Source organism: Carya illinoinensis, chromosome 15, assembly GCF_018687715.1.
Source record: "Carya illinoinensis cultivar Pawnee chromosome 15, C.illinoinensisPawnee_v1, whole genome shotgun sequence".
Classification (NCBI taxonomy): domain Eukaryota; kingdom Viridiplantae; phylum Streptophyta; class Magnoliopsida; order Fagales; family Juglandaceae; genus Carya; species Carya illinoinensis.
The window spans coordinates 7,271,399-7,287,497 of NC_056766.1; the positions used below are offsets into that span (position 1 = coordinate 7,271,399).

At 35.5% G+C, this 16,099-nt stretch overlaps 1 protein-coding gene and 1 pseudogene across 3 annotated transcripts; both read left to right on the plus strand.

The window, feature by feature from the left end:
- The first annotated feature begins 219 nt into the window (after positions 1-219).
- On the plus strand, positions 220-5,314 carry LOC122297471 (protein DETOXIFICATION 27-like). Of its 3 annotated transcripts, XR_006238792.1 has the most exons (9): positions 220-683; positions 773-1,314; positions 1,422-1,508; positions 1,641-1,697; positions 3,434-3,672; positions 4,073-4,191; positions 4,493-4,582; positions 4,714-4,858; positions 5,172-5,314. XR_006238792.1 is itself a non-coding variant. In XM_043107528.1 (8 exons), exons 1-8 carry the CDS (start codon positions 372-374, stop codon positions 4,780-4,782), a joined length of 1,515 nt encoding a protein of 504 aa, XP_042963462.1. In that variant the 5' UTR covers positions 220-371; the 3' UTR covers positions 4,783-5,043. The 3 variants fall into 3 exon arrangements, 2 of the variants coding, with proteins under 2 accessions (XP_042963462.1, XP_042963463.1); XM_043107528.1 differs by lacking the exon at positions 5,172-5,314 and having other exon boundaries at positions 4,714-5,043; XM_043107529.1 differs by lacking the exon at positions 5,172-5,314 and having other exon boundaries at positions 3,581-3,672; positions 4,714-5,043.
- A 1,382-nt stretch (positions 5,315-6,696) lies between these two features.
- LOC122296608 lies at positions 6,697-15,775 on the plus strand (annotated as a pseudogene).
- Positions 15,776-16,099: the final 324 nt, after the last annotated feature.

Sequence of the window (16,099 nt, forward strand, 5' to 3'; positions counted from 1 at the left end):
AATAAAAAATAGTCTATAATTAAAAAATAATAATATTTTTTTTAAAAAAAATTACATAACACTTATGAACTTCGTAAATATTATTCTTCAAATAAGAATAGCCTTTTCATAAAAAAAAGAATAGCCTTTTCATAAATAAAATTTATTTTATTTACACTTAATTTATAAAAAATAAATTAAAATTAAAATCTATAATAATCATATACTTTAGTTTTGACCACCTATAGATCACCCGTTGGCAAAACTCGAACTTGCCTTCCCAGAAAATCTTTATAGCGTCCGTGCTCGTCTCTCGAAGTCCACCGCCTAAAATAACCTAGCCATCTCTTGTTCTCCTGGGCCATTAGGAAGAAACCGCTCCCAATTCTCTCATGGGGAGTCTCGTCCACAGAGATGATGATGTTGATATTAATCAACCTCTACTACCGGAATCAACCTCACACCTTGGATCAAAAGCGTCAACATCCGAAGAAGAAGATCAAGAAACTAAACAACTTGCATCCAGGATCTGGATAGAAACTAGGAAACTATGGAAAATCGTGGGTCCTGCCATCTTCAGCCGCGTTGTTTCCTACAGCATGAACGTTATCACCCAAGCCTTCGCCGGCCACCTTGGCGAAGTTGAACTCGCTGCCATTTCCATTGCCAACACTGTAATCGTCGGCTTCAATTTTGGCCTCCTGGTAATTGATAAAACTCGTCTTTGCAATTGTAGAATCTTGACTCTCTGTGTCATATCTCTTAACATTGGTTTTGTGTTTTTGGGGATCAGTTGGGGATGGCAAGTGCATTAGAAACGCTTTGTGGGCAAGCCTTTGGGGCCAAGAGATACCGGATGCTGGGAATATATCTGCAGCGGTCATGGATTGTGCTCTTCCTCTGTTGTTTCGTGCTATTACCTTTTTACATCTTCGCCGCCCCGATTCTGAAACTCCTAGGTCAGCCCGACGACGTGGCGGAGTCGTCAGGGGTGGTGGCTTGTTGGCTAATTCCCTTGCACTTTAGCTTTGCGTTTCAGTTCCCATTGCAGAGATTCTTGCAGTCACAGCTCAAGAACATAGTGATTGCGTGGGTTTCTTTAGCGGGTCTAATTGTTAATGTGTTGATGAGTTGGCTCTTAATTTATGTATTCGATTTTGGGCTTGTGGGTGCTGCTGTTTCTTTGGATATCTCGTGGTGGGTCTTGGTTTTTGGGTTGTATGGCTATGCTGTGTGTGGTGGGTGTCCTTTGACTTGGTCCGGATTCTCAATGGAAGCATTTTCTGGACTTTGGGAGTTTCTCAAACTCTCAGCTGCTTCTGGAGTCATGCTTTGGTATCTCTCTATTAATTAAGACTCTATTTCCATACTTCCTTCGACGCCCGTTCATTTAATTTGGTTGATTCTTTGCTTATGAGCTCATGTGCTTTTCGATTTTGCAGCTTGGAGAATTGGTACTACAGAATACTAATTCTAATGACTGGATTCTTGCAGAATGCTACTCTTGCTGTGGATGCCTTGTCGGTCTGGTATGTATGAGATTCTCTCATCATTCTTTCATCTCTTTTTTATCATATATCTACAATTCTCCTTCCCTGTAAAGCACCATTTAATTTCGCAACTCCTCCTCTCTGCTTGTTTGGATTCCATTTTATTTGCAGCATGACGATCAATGGATGGGAGCTAATGATTCCTTTGGCTTTCTTTGCCGGCACCGGGTACGGATTCAGAACATTTGATTCCTTTCATGCTCGATCTAACTACTCTGAACTAGATTTGCTAATATATATATATATATATATATAGCAATGAATAATGATATATGATATATATAAGTTCAAACGAAGAATGTACATACATTTGGACTTCATGGTTCAAATGTACAAGTCTGACCTTTTCTAAAAAAAAAGTAAATTCTCCCATTTGATTACTACACGATGGGAAATATCATTCCTCTTTTTTAAAAAGCAGATTCCACCGTAACAAAGAAATTTGTGCATTTAGGACATTTCTTTGACATTTATAAATTGGTTTGCACACACATTAATATACAGGACATCTTACCTCTACTGATAGTACTGTAAGATCCCGTTTGATAGTTGGAATGTATTAAAATTAACTCAATTTAATTTCATTTTAAACTGTATTTAATATTTAAATATATAACTTTTAAAATTAAACTTATATTAATTTAAAATTTTTTGATAGGTAAGATCCACAACTTTTACATACGGGATTTATAATTTTTTTTAATTTTTTATAAATAAATCTGAATTTATCTTAATATCTAAATTTATCTAAATTTAATTTAAAAAAATTCTATAAAAATTATTTCATTATCTTAATTTATTATTATTTATAAAAAAATTTAACTCAACTAGAACATTCACATTGGTCTATGCATATGCATATGCAAAGTCATATTTGCATAATATGAGCCTAAATTTATCTACATTGAATTATGCATCTTCAAATATTTGCATAGCTATGAACAGTACCTTTACATGTTTAAAGATTTACTATTCACTCTCTAAAACATATTTTATTCATTCTTTTTTTCTCCTCCCACTCTCTTTCTACATATTTTACCTTTAAATATTTTACTACATATTTTACTCATTCACTCCCTAAAAAATATTTTACTTAAATATTTTACATATTTGAATATCGAACCCTATTAAAAAAAAAAGTAAAAAAATAAAAAAAAATGATAATATTTTATTATTATTTTGTCTCAAATTTATATAAGTCAATGTGAAAATTTTGCTTGTATAGTAAATTAAATTTTTAAAAGATGTGATTTTACATATGCATATGCCTAAACTAATGTGAATGCTCTAGCTCAGGTCCGAACCGAACGAAGCATAAATGATCAGCTACAGTGGGTGACTCAAAAGTCAAACCTCCTGTCTGTACTGCTGCCTACCATTCTTTTTGTCATATAACGATACACGACAAATATATGGTTGTTTCACTTGTTTGGAAGTATTATAGGACTAACAAGTAAAGGATTAAAAAATCCATCCAAAAAAAAAAAAAAGAGTAAAGGATTAAAAAAGGCAGATGTGACGTTATCTCCATTTAAGTTGATGTGGTATTGGGGTTATGGCCGGAAAATGATAAATGTATGATTAGTTACGAATTATTTTATCATTCTATTTAAAATGAAAGGTGTATATATATAATTAAATTATATTTTCATTTCAAAAATGCGATATACGGAGTTTATTATGCAACTATGGGTTCAAAAGTCCAGCTTTGAAGAGATTTTTCAATATTTAAAAAAAAAAATTTTAAATAAATTATAGAATAAACATAAAAGAATTTTAAGTATATCATTATTATTTTTATGTCTACCCTCCTCAACTATTATCCTCTAAAAATATCTGCCCCTCTAAATTTATAATTTTGGCTTCGTCCCTAAGTCATACGAAGGTTTTCATGGAACATGCAGAGTACGGGTTGCCAATGAGCTTGGAGCTGGGAATGGTAAGGCAGCAAAATTTGCAACAATTGTCTCTGTGACACAGTCTTCTGTGATTGGTGTATTCTTCTGCGTGCTGATCATGATATTCCATAACAAGATTGCATATATATTCAGTTCCGACACTGATGTGCTCGAAGCAGTTGATAAGCTGTCAGTATTGTTAGCCGTCACCATTCTTCTTAACAGCGTCCAACCTGTTTTATCAGGTAGTCTCTACTTCCTTATCTATAAAAACTTGCGCGAAACTCTTACATTTGGATATTTTATCTAGTCTCGTGTTTTTAGCTCATCGATCTAGACTTTCTCTTGAAAGAAATTGATGAACAAAGGAACTAGTTATTTCTCTTTGAAATTAATTGAAAATCTCTAGTATGACAACCTTCAAGCAACTCAAGCCATGGATTGCTGTAACAACTGCCATTAAGGCAGCTAATCATGTGACCAAACCAGTCATCTATTACTTTTTTCTTGAGTTGTTTTTAGGTGATTGTCGGGAAATCTCACCCCTATGTATGTATTTCTCTATCATTATTAACGAAACTATCTTGATTATAAACAAAAATAAGAAAAAGTTGAAAATCTGAGATCTCTACACTATTTTGACAGGAGTGGCTGTTGGATCGGGATGGCAGGCAATGGTTGCATATATAAATCTGGGTTGCTACTACATAATTGGGCTCCCCCTTGGAATTCTAATGGGATGGGTCTTCAACTTTGGAGTTATGGTATGTACAACTTTTCTTACTCCCTCTTGGAGATATGCTTAATCTGCCAATATCCCTCTGGCCATCATAACAGTGGAGGACACTACTCCACAGACTCCACACTCAACAGGACTTCATACCCATTCTATCCCTATAAATAAATAGTGTTGTTCTATTTTCGATCAGATGTATAGAGCGCATTATCTACATCATTTAAATGATAAGATTTGATTAATAATATTTAAATTTTAAAATGTATCTTTCAAATCAAATTATGTCACGTGAATAATATTTAAAATTTGACATAATCTCATGGTGGCAGGGAATATGGGGTGGAATGGTTTTTGGTGGGACTGCCGTCCAAACATTGATTTTGGCTGTCATAACAATTCGATGCGATTGGGAAAAACAGGTATAACTTGAGATGCTTTCACTTTTTATGCCAATTATTATTATTATTATTATTATTATTATTATTATTATTATTATTATTATCTAGAAACTAACATTAACTTATAATTTCTGGTATCCCTGGATTTGCAGGCCGAGATAGCCCAGCAGCGTGTAAGCAGATGGTCAAGTACTCCTAAACAAGAAGATGATCAAACCTAAGATCATGATCTGTTTCATTGGATATTGGCAATTGTCGTTGAAAGAATGCGGATCTACATCTTTCCTCTTTCTCCATGTACTAATATTGTCCTGCTCAGTACTCATCCAGTTTTGAATGAATTTTTTTTTTTGGACATGTTTTCTTTATATTAGGTAGCAGTTTTATATTTATATTCGAGATGAGTATATTCGAGTATGAGAAATGTTTAAATTTAAAAAAGATCATGTAAAAATAAATTTATAAATTGACGTGATTTGATATATTATATTTTTTAAATTATTTTTATAACAAAATAAATTATGGATGTAAATCAATTGCCCATTCCATACTTTTTCTACAGTTTTGATGGATTTGATGTTGTTGTTGTTTTTTTTTTTTGTTTTTTCAGTCTATCGCAGCTGACGGTACCTTTGTCGAAAAATGATTAGATTGTTACAAGACGCTGGAATAATTGGGGAATGAATGTTTCAATCCCTCAGGTTGGGAACGGTCAGACTCGCCAGAGTAGGCGACCCACCACTTTGAATAGTTAGAAATAATATTTGACTAATTTAAATTTTGCATACTTCTATTAAAAAATTATAAGAAAAAGATGTTGAGAATATGATGAATGATGAATAGATTTTTTTTTTTTTTTTAGATATTATCATATCATTAAATATTATTTACAGTGCTGGAATCCTATTGAGTCTGATAAGTACTGATCTGGCGAGAAAGTAGGCAATTTAGTAATAGATCGGAGCATATATTCCTGGGCATATAAAGCCGAAGAGAGAATAACTTCATGCGCTAATACATTCTCTGCTTCGCCCTCTGGGCCTCTGGCTTCTGTTCCAGACCAAACTGAACCATAAAAAAAGAAAGAAAAAAAAAAAAAAAACTCGTACTTTAGTGTAATGCCGATCCCCTGTTAATTTAGCTACTAGAAATGTTATTTTTAATTTTTTGTCTTATTATTTTAATCATGTTTTTTAATATAATATTTGTTTAGTAAGTTTTTATTAAGTAATTATATAATTATGTAAAATATGTTTATGTTGAAGACTTGTTTTACTACTAACTACACAGACACCTACAACGAATCAAGAGGGTGGCACAGAGTATTCAGTAAAACTCTAATGCCTAAGTTAGAAAAATGATTTTTAAATAAAGTGTATGAATGAATCTAAATGGGTTACCTTAAGGCATTATTGATAGAAATGCAATCATGGTGATGATAACCAATCTCCAATATATATCTTGAAGACCCTCAGTATTAATTGAAGTGATCATTTTTCTGATCAGTAAGAGACGTTATTTGTTATACAATATATATATATATATCCATAAGATCTCACTCACATGTTAGGCTTTCGTTACACTTAATGGCCTATTAGGAAGTGAGTACCACATATCGCCTCCAGATTCTTAGTGATGATAATGATGATAAAATTAAAGAAAAGAAAAGCCAATTTGTGTAAATTTAAGACGTAAAAATTTTGTAAAAACTATTTAAACAAAATATGGACAATTATTTTATTTTATGTTTTTATGAAAGATACTATTTTTTAAATGTTTTTCCAAAACTTAGCTAGACATGTACCCAGAACGGACATGGTGCAAATGGGATGTGGGATGTTAGCTCAATAGGTTGACCCAGCAAAAGTCAAGTCCTGTTTATAGGCAGCATGGTCTAGAGCTACTACTCTGTTTTTATATATGGTGGGGCAGGGTATAAAATCAAGTCCCGTTTATGGGCAAGATCATTGTGATCTATTTTTTCATGTTTGTATTGCATATTTGGATCATCAACATCACACCAAAAGTCAAACTTCTAGTCTTCCGAGAAAATTTTTATATAGGAAAATGTTTATATATTACGCTCACTTCTCCCGAAGCCCCCCGCCTCAGCTAATATATCCGTCTCTCGTCTCTCGTTCTCCTGTTCCCAATTCTCTCATGGGGAGCCTCGTCCACAGAGATGATGATGATGAGGATATTAATCGACCTCTTGTACCGGAATCCTCCTCACACTTTGGATCAGAAACAGCACCCCGAACAAGAAGGTCAAGAAAAGAATGAACTTGCATCAAGGATTTGGATGGAAACCAAGAAGCTATGGAAAGTCGTGGGTCCTGCCATCTTCAGCCGCGTTGTTTCCTTCAGCATGAACGTTATCACCCAAGCCTTCGCCGGCCACCTTGGCGAAGTTGAACTCGCTGCCATTTCCATTGCCAGCACTGTCGTCGTCGGCTTCAATTTTGGCCTCCTGGTAATTGATAAAACTTGTCTCTGCAATTGTAGAATTTTGACTCTCTCTGTCATGTCTCTTAGCATTGGTTTTGTGTTTTTGGGGATCAGTTGGGGATGGCAAGCGCATTAGAAACGCTTTGTGGGCAAGCATTTGGGGCCAAGAGGTACCGGATGCTGGGAATATACCTGCAAAGGTCATGTATTGTGCTCTTCCTCTGTTGTTTCCTGCTATTGCCTGTTTACATTTTCGCCGCCCCGATTCTGAAACTCCTAGGACAGCCCGACGACGTGGCGGAGTCGTCAGGTCTGGTGGCATGTTGGCTAATACCCGTGCACTTTAGCTTTGCGTTTATGTTCCCAATATATAGATTCTTGCAGTCACAACTCAAGAACATAGTGATTGCGTGGGTTTCTTTAGCGGCTCTACTTGTTAATGTGTTGACAAGTTGGCTCTTAGTTTATGTGTTCGATTTTGGGCTTGTGGGTGCGGCTGTTTCTTTGGATATCTCTTGGTGGGTGATGGTTTTTGGGTTGTATGGATATGTTGTTTGTGGTGGGTGCCCCTTGACTTGGTCCGGATTCTCAATGGAAGCCTTTTCTGGACTTTGGGAGTTTCTCAAACTCTCAGCTGCTTCTGGAGTCATGCTTTGGTATATTTCTCTGTTAAGACCGTTTCAATCATTTATTTGACTGTCCTTTCATTTAATTTTGGCTTGTTTGTTTGTGAGGATGTTTTTTCTGGTGATTTTGCAGCTTAGAGAATTGGTACTACAGAATACTGATTCTAATGACAGGGTACTTGAAGAATTCCACTCTTGCTGTGGATGCCTTGTCAGTCTGGTATGACATTCCCTTACCGTTGTTTGTCTGTTTTTGTTGTAAATATACAAATGCTCGTTCCATGAAAACACCACATTTTTGTAACTCCTTTTCCTCTTTGCTTTGTTTGTATTCCATTTTGCAGCATGTCGATCAATGGGTGGGAGATGATGATTCCTTTGGGCTTCTTTGCCGGTACCGGGTGCGATTTAAGAACACCTTTCTTTGGTCCTCATTGCTCAGCTTTGGCTATGTTTGGATCACAAACCCATTTCAATTTATCTCAAATAAATAATTGATAGAACCTATTATTTTTCTTTTTAACTTTTCATAAAGAACTTAAATCCATCTCAACCAACTTTATACATTTAATCACATTTCAACCTATTTACATTCAAACACTTCTTAATAAATAAAAATGATATTTGCAGTTATGGAGTGAATAAATATCGTACAATCTTTTTGAAAAAAGTGAGTAAATATGAAAGATATATGAAAAAATACTAATTTTTTAATAATGATTATCACTATTTTTCAAAGTAATTGCATTGCACTTACACACTCTATGACTGTATGTAACATTACTCATGTATGGTTAAAGTAATAGGGCAAGTAAGTATCATGGAGTCTAGTAAAGGGAAAGGGAAAAAAAATGCACATGAAATGGTGAGTGAAAATTGTTAATTAGAGGTGAAACTTTTCAAAGACATTTAAGTTCATTCTTTCATGGTTTGGCAGTCATACTAAACTTGTCATGAAAATTGCAGAGTTAGGGTTGCCAATGAGCTTGGAGCTGGGAATGGTAAGGCAGCAAAATTTGCAACGCTTGTCTCTGTGACACAGTCATCTGTGATTGGTATCTTTTTCTGTGTGCTAATCATGATACTCCATGACAACATCGCATACATATTCAGTTCCGACACCGATGTGCTCAAAGCAGTCGATAAGCTATCATTATTGTTAGCCGTCACCATTCTCCTTAACAGCGTTCAACCTATTTTATCAGGTAGTGTCTAATTCCTTATTAAAAGTAATAAAAGATACTTTCGGAAACAACAGCGATTCATGCACGGACAAGATGATGGTGAAACAAATGGGGCAATTCCATTCTACTGTTAATGCACTGTTCATATGAAAATCTTGGTCTTATCTTTCCGTGCAAATTGTCGGTAGCTTATATATGTGTTCATTTTGAGGACATTCATTAACATGAAATGTTTTATAGCTTTTTAACCTATATGGCTGTACCAGTTGAAGCCAATTATCCATTTTCATTAAGTGCCAAGATGAATCAAATCCTATATATGTTCGTCATGTGTTTTTGGCTCATCTAGACCTCGATCTTGAAAGAACTGATGAACCAAGGCATTGATCGTTTCTCGTTGAAAGTTGTTGTAAATATGTAATCTGACAACTTCCAAGCAACTCAAGCTGTGGGTTGCTAACAATTGCCATTACAATAGCTAATTATGGGACCGGCCAATAACTTGGTGCTATTTCTCGATTTGTTTGTTCTTTCCGGCACTTTATCTACTGTTTTGGGGTAATTGTCGAGAAATTAACCTCACTCTCTCTCCCAGGCTCCTTATGCATTTATCTATTATTTTTAAGGAATTTATCTTGTTTATAAAAAAGTTGAAAATCTCTACACCATTGACAGGAGTGGCTGTTGGATCGGGATGGCAGGAAATAGTTGCATACATAAATCTGGGTTGCTAGTACGTAATTGGGCTCCCACTTGGAATTCTAATGGGATGGGTCTTCAACTTAGGAGTTATGGTATGCACAGTCGCAATAGATGTAGGCCTAATGTCTTCTGGTTCACACTCTTTACGGCTGCTCAATACTGTTCTCTCTCTCTCAAATTATGTCTATTTGCTGGGCTTGACATATTAAATATTTATTTTTTGATTGGTCCTGAGTGTTTAAGAACAGCGTTCCGACTACTTCGAGCCCTCGGCAAGACATACTACAAATAAGATATAAGTTAAAATAATTATACCTTTTTTACTGCATTGGGCAGGGGATATGGGGTGGAATGATTTTTGGTGGGACTGCAGTCCAAACAGTGATTTTGGCTATCATAACAATACGATGCGATTGGGAAAAACAGGTATGACTTGAGATGCTTTCACTTTTTATACCAAATATGAACATTGTTATTATTATTATTATTATCTAGAAAGTAGGCCTGCAACCCGAGCCCACAATGGCGGTTTTGTGCCCGACCCGACCCGACCCGACCGCCCACATTTAAGGCGCCAATCCGACCCAATAAGACCCGTCAAAACGAAATCGGGTCGAACCCGTATGACCCGTTCTGTTCTTAAATTTAATTATTAAAAAAAACACTGCAAATTTAGCCCTCTTTCGTCTTCGTCGAACCCGTACCCATTGCTGATCAAAGCTTCAACTTCCAGATTTTATCTACAATTTCCATATACTGATCTCTACAAGAATGCTAAGATTAAAAGAAAAAAGAGAAAAATACTATGAACAAGAAAAAATACCGATCACTCCCTACTCCTTTTACATTTTCTTGCAAACCAAACAATACTCCATTTACATTTTCTTGGAAACCAAACAACAAGCAAAACCTGAAAATCTAAGATGGTCTTGGGAAAAAATTTAAAAACTAGAAAAAAAAAAACCCGTCGCCTTCGAACCAATAATTTTCTCATGCGTAAATCGGAGGGAAGTGAGAAACATGTGATCTGAGCAAAACCCCTACATCTCCGAGCTCCAAAATCAACGCCCGAAGAAAAGCGAACGAGATGGGGGCTTTTGGTTTTCCAGCTCTGGTTCCGGCAGATCTAGACTGAAGAACTCGAGGATTAAGAAGGACCTCTGTTGGGAACGACGAGCTCATGCGTCATCGGAGGGAAGTGGGAAACATGTGATCTGAGCAAAACCCCTACATCTCCGAGCTCCAACATCAACGCCCGAAGAAAAGCAAACGAGATGGGGGCTTTTGGTTTTCCAGCTCTGGTTCCGGTAGATCTAGATTGAAGAACTCGAGGATTAAGAAGGACCTCTGTTGGGAACGATGACCTCAAACGACCTCTGTTTGTGAAACTTGGGAGAAGAGCTTGATAATGGAACACTTCATCAGATCTATCGGTTTCGACCGATTAATATTTCTATCAACCCGTAAGATTTTTGGATCCGAAGAACTCGACATTTGTCGGGTGGGCTGCAGTCGGTTGCTGTGGACTGATCGGCCCAAGGCCTTTTATGCACAGCCCTACTAGAAAGTAACATGAACTCATTTTTGGTATCCCTGGATTTGCAGGCTGAGATAGCGCAGCAGCGTGTAAACAAATGGTCAACTACTCCTAAACAAGAAGATGATCAAACCAAGGTCCAAAACTAACATTATCTGTTTCAATGGTTTTTGGCACTTGTCGTTGAAAGAACCTGCGGATCTATCTTCTTTCTCATTCTACTAATAATGTCCTGGTCATTCAGTTTTGCATAATTTATATTTTTGGAGATACTTGTTTATATTGGGAAGCGGCTTTATATTCATATTCGAGATGTGCATAAATCATATATGCATTTACCAGCTGTGGAATTGCCTCAGCTAGCTGACGGTAATTCAATTGCCCAATTTGGTTTTAGTGCAATTTTGATTTACTTGTTCTTTCTTTTTTCTTGGTTTTGTTTCTCCTTTTCACTTGTTTAAGGTTGCACATCCGGATACGGATCCTTAAGCAATTCCTTGATCCATATTCGGGTTTGGAAAAGAGGGCAGATATTCAATTAGATAAAACCGGCCAAAACCTGAGCAGGCATCCTGGTTTGAGCCAATGTTTTAACTTTTAAACTCAGATATCCGAACTATCCAACCTATAACCTGATATCTGGTTTTAAATATATCGGGCTTTTATGAGTTTTTTAGGACCTTTTTATTTGTATCTGTTTTTACTCTTTTTTATATAATGAATATTTTGTAGGCAATTTTTAAACTTTTTATTGCCCATTCAAAGTTTTATAAAAAGAAATAAATAATAATAAATATCAACATGCACAATACTAATGTTTTGAATACCGTTTCGGAATAGTCGATATATAAATAAATTATATATATAAATTATATTTCAAAATAATAATTTATATGTGAATAAATTATATATAAATACATATATATATGTATATAAATTATAAATAACATGATCTAAATTGGGAGTCAAAAAATAACCTTACAGTTTGAAGAAATGAAAAAAAGAAAAAAGTAAAGACCAGTACGGGCTGAAATATAAGTCAGTATAAGCTAAAATTCAGACTGATACGAAATTATATCATTCTCTATATCGGCTAGGGGTGTGCATCCGGACCGAATTTTTTCCGGATTCGGGTGAATCCGGGCAGTTATCCGCCCGGATTCCACCTGGGCGGTTGAGAGAAAACTGGATCCGGTTACGGATCCGGTTTTTTAATCCGGTAATCCGTAACCGGATATTACGTCTAGATTTTTTTTTTCTCTTGCCAAAACGACACCATTTATTTCTTACATTTCCTCTCAAGTTCTCGGTTTAGTTCTCAAACCGAACGAAATTTCTCTCTTCAGCTCTCCGTCTCAGTCTCTCGTCAAACCGAACGAAAACCCTAGCCGTGCCGTGCCGATTGCGAATCTATCTCTGTCTCGAAACCAACGGTATACTAATCTCTCTCTGTCTCTATCTTTCTCTCGGTTTGTGTTTGATTTTCGCTTGGTCTGTTGGGTTTGTGTTTGATTTTCTGGGTTTATTATTTTGTGAAGCTGATGTTTATATCTCTCGGTTTGGTTGGATTTTTCTAGGTTTGTGTTTGATTTTCGCATGGTCTAGTTTGGGTTTGTGTTTGATTTTCGCTTAGTCTAGTTTGGGTTAGTGTTTGATTTTTCTGGGTTTGTGACTTGGCTTTTGATTATAATCATTTACAGATTTATATTGGTCAGAGTTTTTGCAATTTGTTGTCCCTTCCTAAATTATGTTGCTATTGCCTTCAGATATTTATATAGACTTGGTTTTGTAAATATACTTACAACATGGTGCTTGCTCGAGCTCCATTTTTTTTTTTTTGGTAATCATGCTCAAGCTCCATTTACTCAGTAGAGATTGGTACTTCTTCCTTGCTTTGTATTTGCAAATGACCACTAGGATTGTGCCAGCTAGCCAAATTTTGGTTAATCTAAAGGTCATGTCCATATATATAAGGGTTTTAATTTATATGGAGTTGCAGACATTAAACTTACTCTAAATTTGTTGATGACTAATTCCTTTTGCTTTATGGCAATCAAGTATTGTTGTAATCTGAAGGTTGAGAGTTGGGTGATTTGGATATCCTTTTGTGGGAAGCCTGGATCGATACATGTAAAAATGGAATACAGAGGAAATGGTTTAGTTGTAATGTGTAAAAAAGAATTGCACTGCTCACTATGGTCTCTCTTTTTCTCTTTATGGGAACTCAATAACAACATTACTTACGTTATCAAGATGAAATGTTCTGCTGTTTTGTGGATACGTTTTTTCTTTTACATAATCTGTAGACAGATTATGTAAAAGAAAAGTTGAAAATGAACACAAATTTCTCTTTGCAAATAACAGGGGAGGAGGGCGGGAGTGTGAAACTCACTTTTAGAACATAGCCTATAGTTTTTCTTCCATCTGGTGTCTTTTATATCACAAATAGACACATTTAATGACGAATTATTGTAGTCATGCCTGACATATGAACACCCTTTAAATATTAAACTCGTGTTGAAACTTAACAATTAGTAATATTAAACTTCTAATTAGCTACTATTCAAACAAAAAAATATTAAAACTTCTAATTACCTAGAGTGCACTAGCTTAGACTGTTTGATCATTTGGCTTCTTTATAATAATAAAAAAAATCACATCATTATATATTAATTAGTATAAGATTTTAAGACATTGATCAGAAATACCAAGACCTTTAAAAAAAAAATTACCAGGACTTGCCTTTGTTGTTTGTACTTTTTAAAAAAAAAAAATTATGTTCAAAACTGAAATTTCCTTTGTTATTACGAATTTCTTATATTTATTTAGCAACAAGTTAATTAATTTAGAAAAACTGATGATAAATACAATGAGTTATTTTCTTATTTATCAGCATTGAAATAATTATGAAAAATTAATTAATAAAGACTTTTAATTGATCGATCATCCAACTCCTTGCAGTACTGCCACAATATGCCAAGAAAGTTTAAGCTTAATTTTAGGCAACACTGCACCCAGATTTAATGCAAAACTTGAAGCAGATATTTTAGCTACAAGTTACAACTAGACTAAACTCATATTTGGGTCTGTGAGTTTGCATTTGTACTTGTGAGTTTGCAGGCTATGAGTTTTGCATTTGTATTTCCGTGCATGCATGCACATTCCCCTGCCCTGCATATATATATATACATATATTTGTATTGTTGCTAATTTGATTTTTATTATATTTCTTTTTCTTTTCTTATGCTTAAAACAGATGGAAGGTAGTTTTAGTGATAGTATTGGTGGTTCTAGTTCAGTGCATATTTCATTAGACATGGAGGAAGACACTAGTCCTTTAGTGCCTTCCTCCATAAATACCCCAAACCCCGGGCCCGCACCATCTCTCCCCCCAAAGCCAAAAAGAGCCAAGAAGGCTACCAACCAATCTCATGTATGGGATCATTTTACAAAGATTGAACCCGTTGATCCCATTGCACCGAAAGTTCAATGCAATTATTGTTTCAAGATTTATGGATGCCATTATAAAAATGGTACTTCATCAATGTCACACCACTTAGGATATTCTTGTCCGGAGTCTCCCATTAGACGGGATAAAAATCTTGAGAAGGATAAATCACCATCACACACTGGAGTTAGAGTGGATGGTAGAGGATCTAGTCCTCAAATGTTAGGACAATATGACCGTGAAAAATTAAAGGGGATGATTTCTAATTTGTTTATCCAATGTGAATTGCCATTCAAGGTTATAGAGCATCCGGCATTTGTTAAACTTTTGGGTTATTTAGAGCCTAGACACAACTTGCCATCTCGAACCACCTTCCAAAAAGAGTGTATTGGTTTATATAAGGAGGAGAAGCAAAAGTTGAAGGCTTTGTTGTGTAATCAAAGAGTTTGTTTGACCACCGATATATGGACATCGGTGCAAAACAAGAATTATATTTGTGTCACATGTCATTATGTTGATCAAAATTGGGTACAACACAAGAAAATCATAATGTTTTTCAAGATTCCTAATCATAGAGGTGAGACCATTGCTTGGATGTTAGAGTCTTGCTTGATGGATTGGGAGATTAACCGTCTTTGTACGATCACTGTGGATAATGCCACCTCTAATGATGTCGCTATTGATCATGTGAGGAGGAGCATAAGAAATAAGGAGTTTACAATTTTGGAAGGCGAGTTTATACATGTGCGATGTGCTGCACATATTTTAAACCTCATTGTATGTGATGGTTTAAAAATTATATATGATGCTATAAATAAGATTAGAGAAGCAGTAAGATTTGTGAGGTCCTCACCGGCAAGGCTTGATATGTTTAAAACATGTGCGAAGGAGCTGAATATTGTGTGTGGAAAAATGGTGTGTCTAGATGTTCCCACTAGATGGAACTCCACATACCTAATGCTTAGTATTGCTGAAAAATATGAAAAAGCTTTTGTGCTAATGGGAGTGAGAGAGTCACAGCTTGCGGCGCCTCCATTTGAAGATTGGCAAAGGGCTCGTGTTTTTATTAAGTTTCTAAAAGTTTTTTATGATGCCACTTTGAAAATCTCCGGCTTATTTTACGTGACATCTAATTTGTTATTTCAACAAATTTCTACAATTGAGCACAATTTGAACAAAATGGGTCAGAGTGAGGATGATATGTTGAGGAGGATGGCATCTAATATGAAACTAAAGTTTGATAAATATTGGGGGGCACGAATAAGATGAACTTGATTGTTTATGAAGCTTTTGTTCTTGACCCTCGATATAAGATTACAGCCTTGTCATATTGGTTAAAAAAGTGCAAAGGGGATGAATGCGGAGATAGAATTGAGGCCAATGTAAGATTGCTCATGAATCGTTTGATTGAGCAATACCACAAGTTTTATGGGCAAGATAGTGGAAGATCAAATATGGCACAAGTTTCAAGTTCCTCAAGTATTATTGGTGATGACTTGGAATATGAAGATTTTGATACATCTCTTGATCAATATCTTGAGGGGCAAAACAATTCAGTATTTAGCTCGGACTTAGAGAGGTATTTGTCGGATG

Coding starts and splice junctions, on each gene's coding strand:
- LOC122297471 (XM_043107528.1), top strand. CDS start 372: ATGGGGAGTCTCGTCCACAGAGATGATGATGTTGATATTAATCAACCT. Junction 684..772: donor GCTTCAATTTTGGCCTCCTG/GTAATTGATAAA, acceptor TTTGGGGATCAG/TTGGGGATGGCAAGTGCATT. Junction 3,673..4,072: donor CGTCCAACCTGTTTTATCAG/GTAGTCTCTACT, acceptor CTATTTTGACAG/GAGTGGCTGTTGGATCGGGA.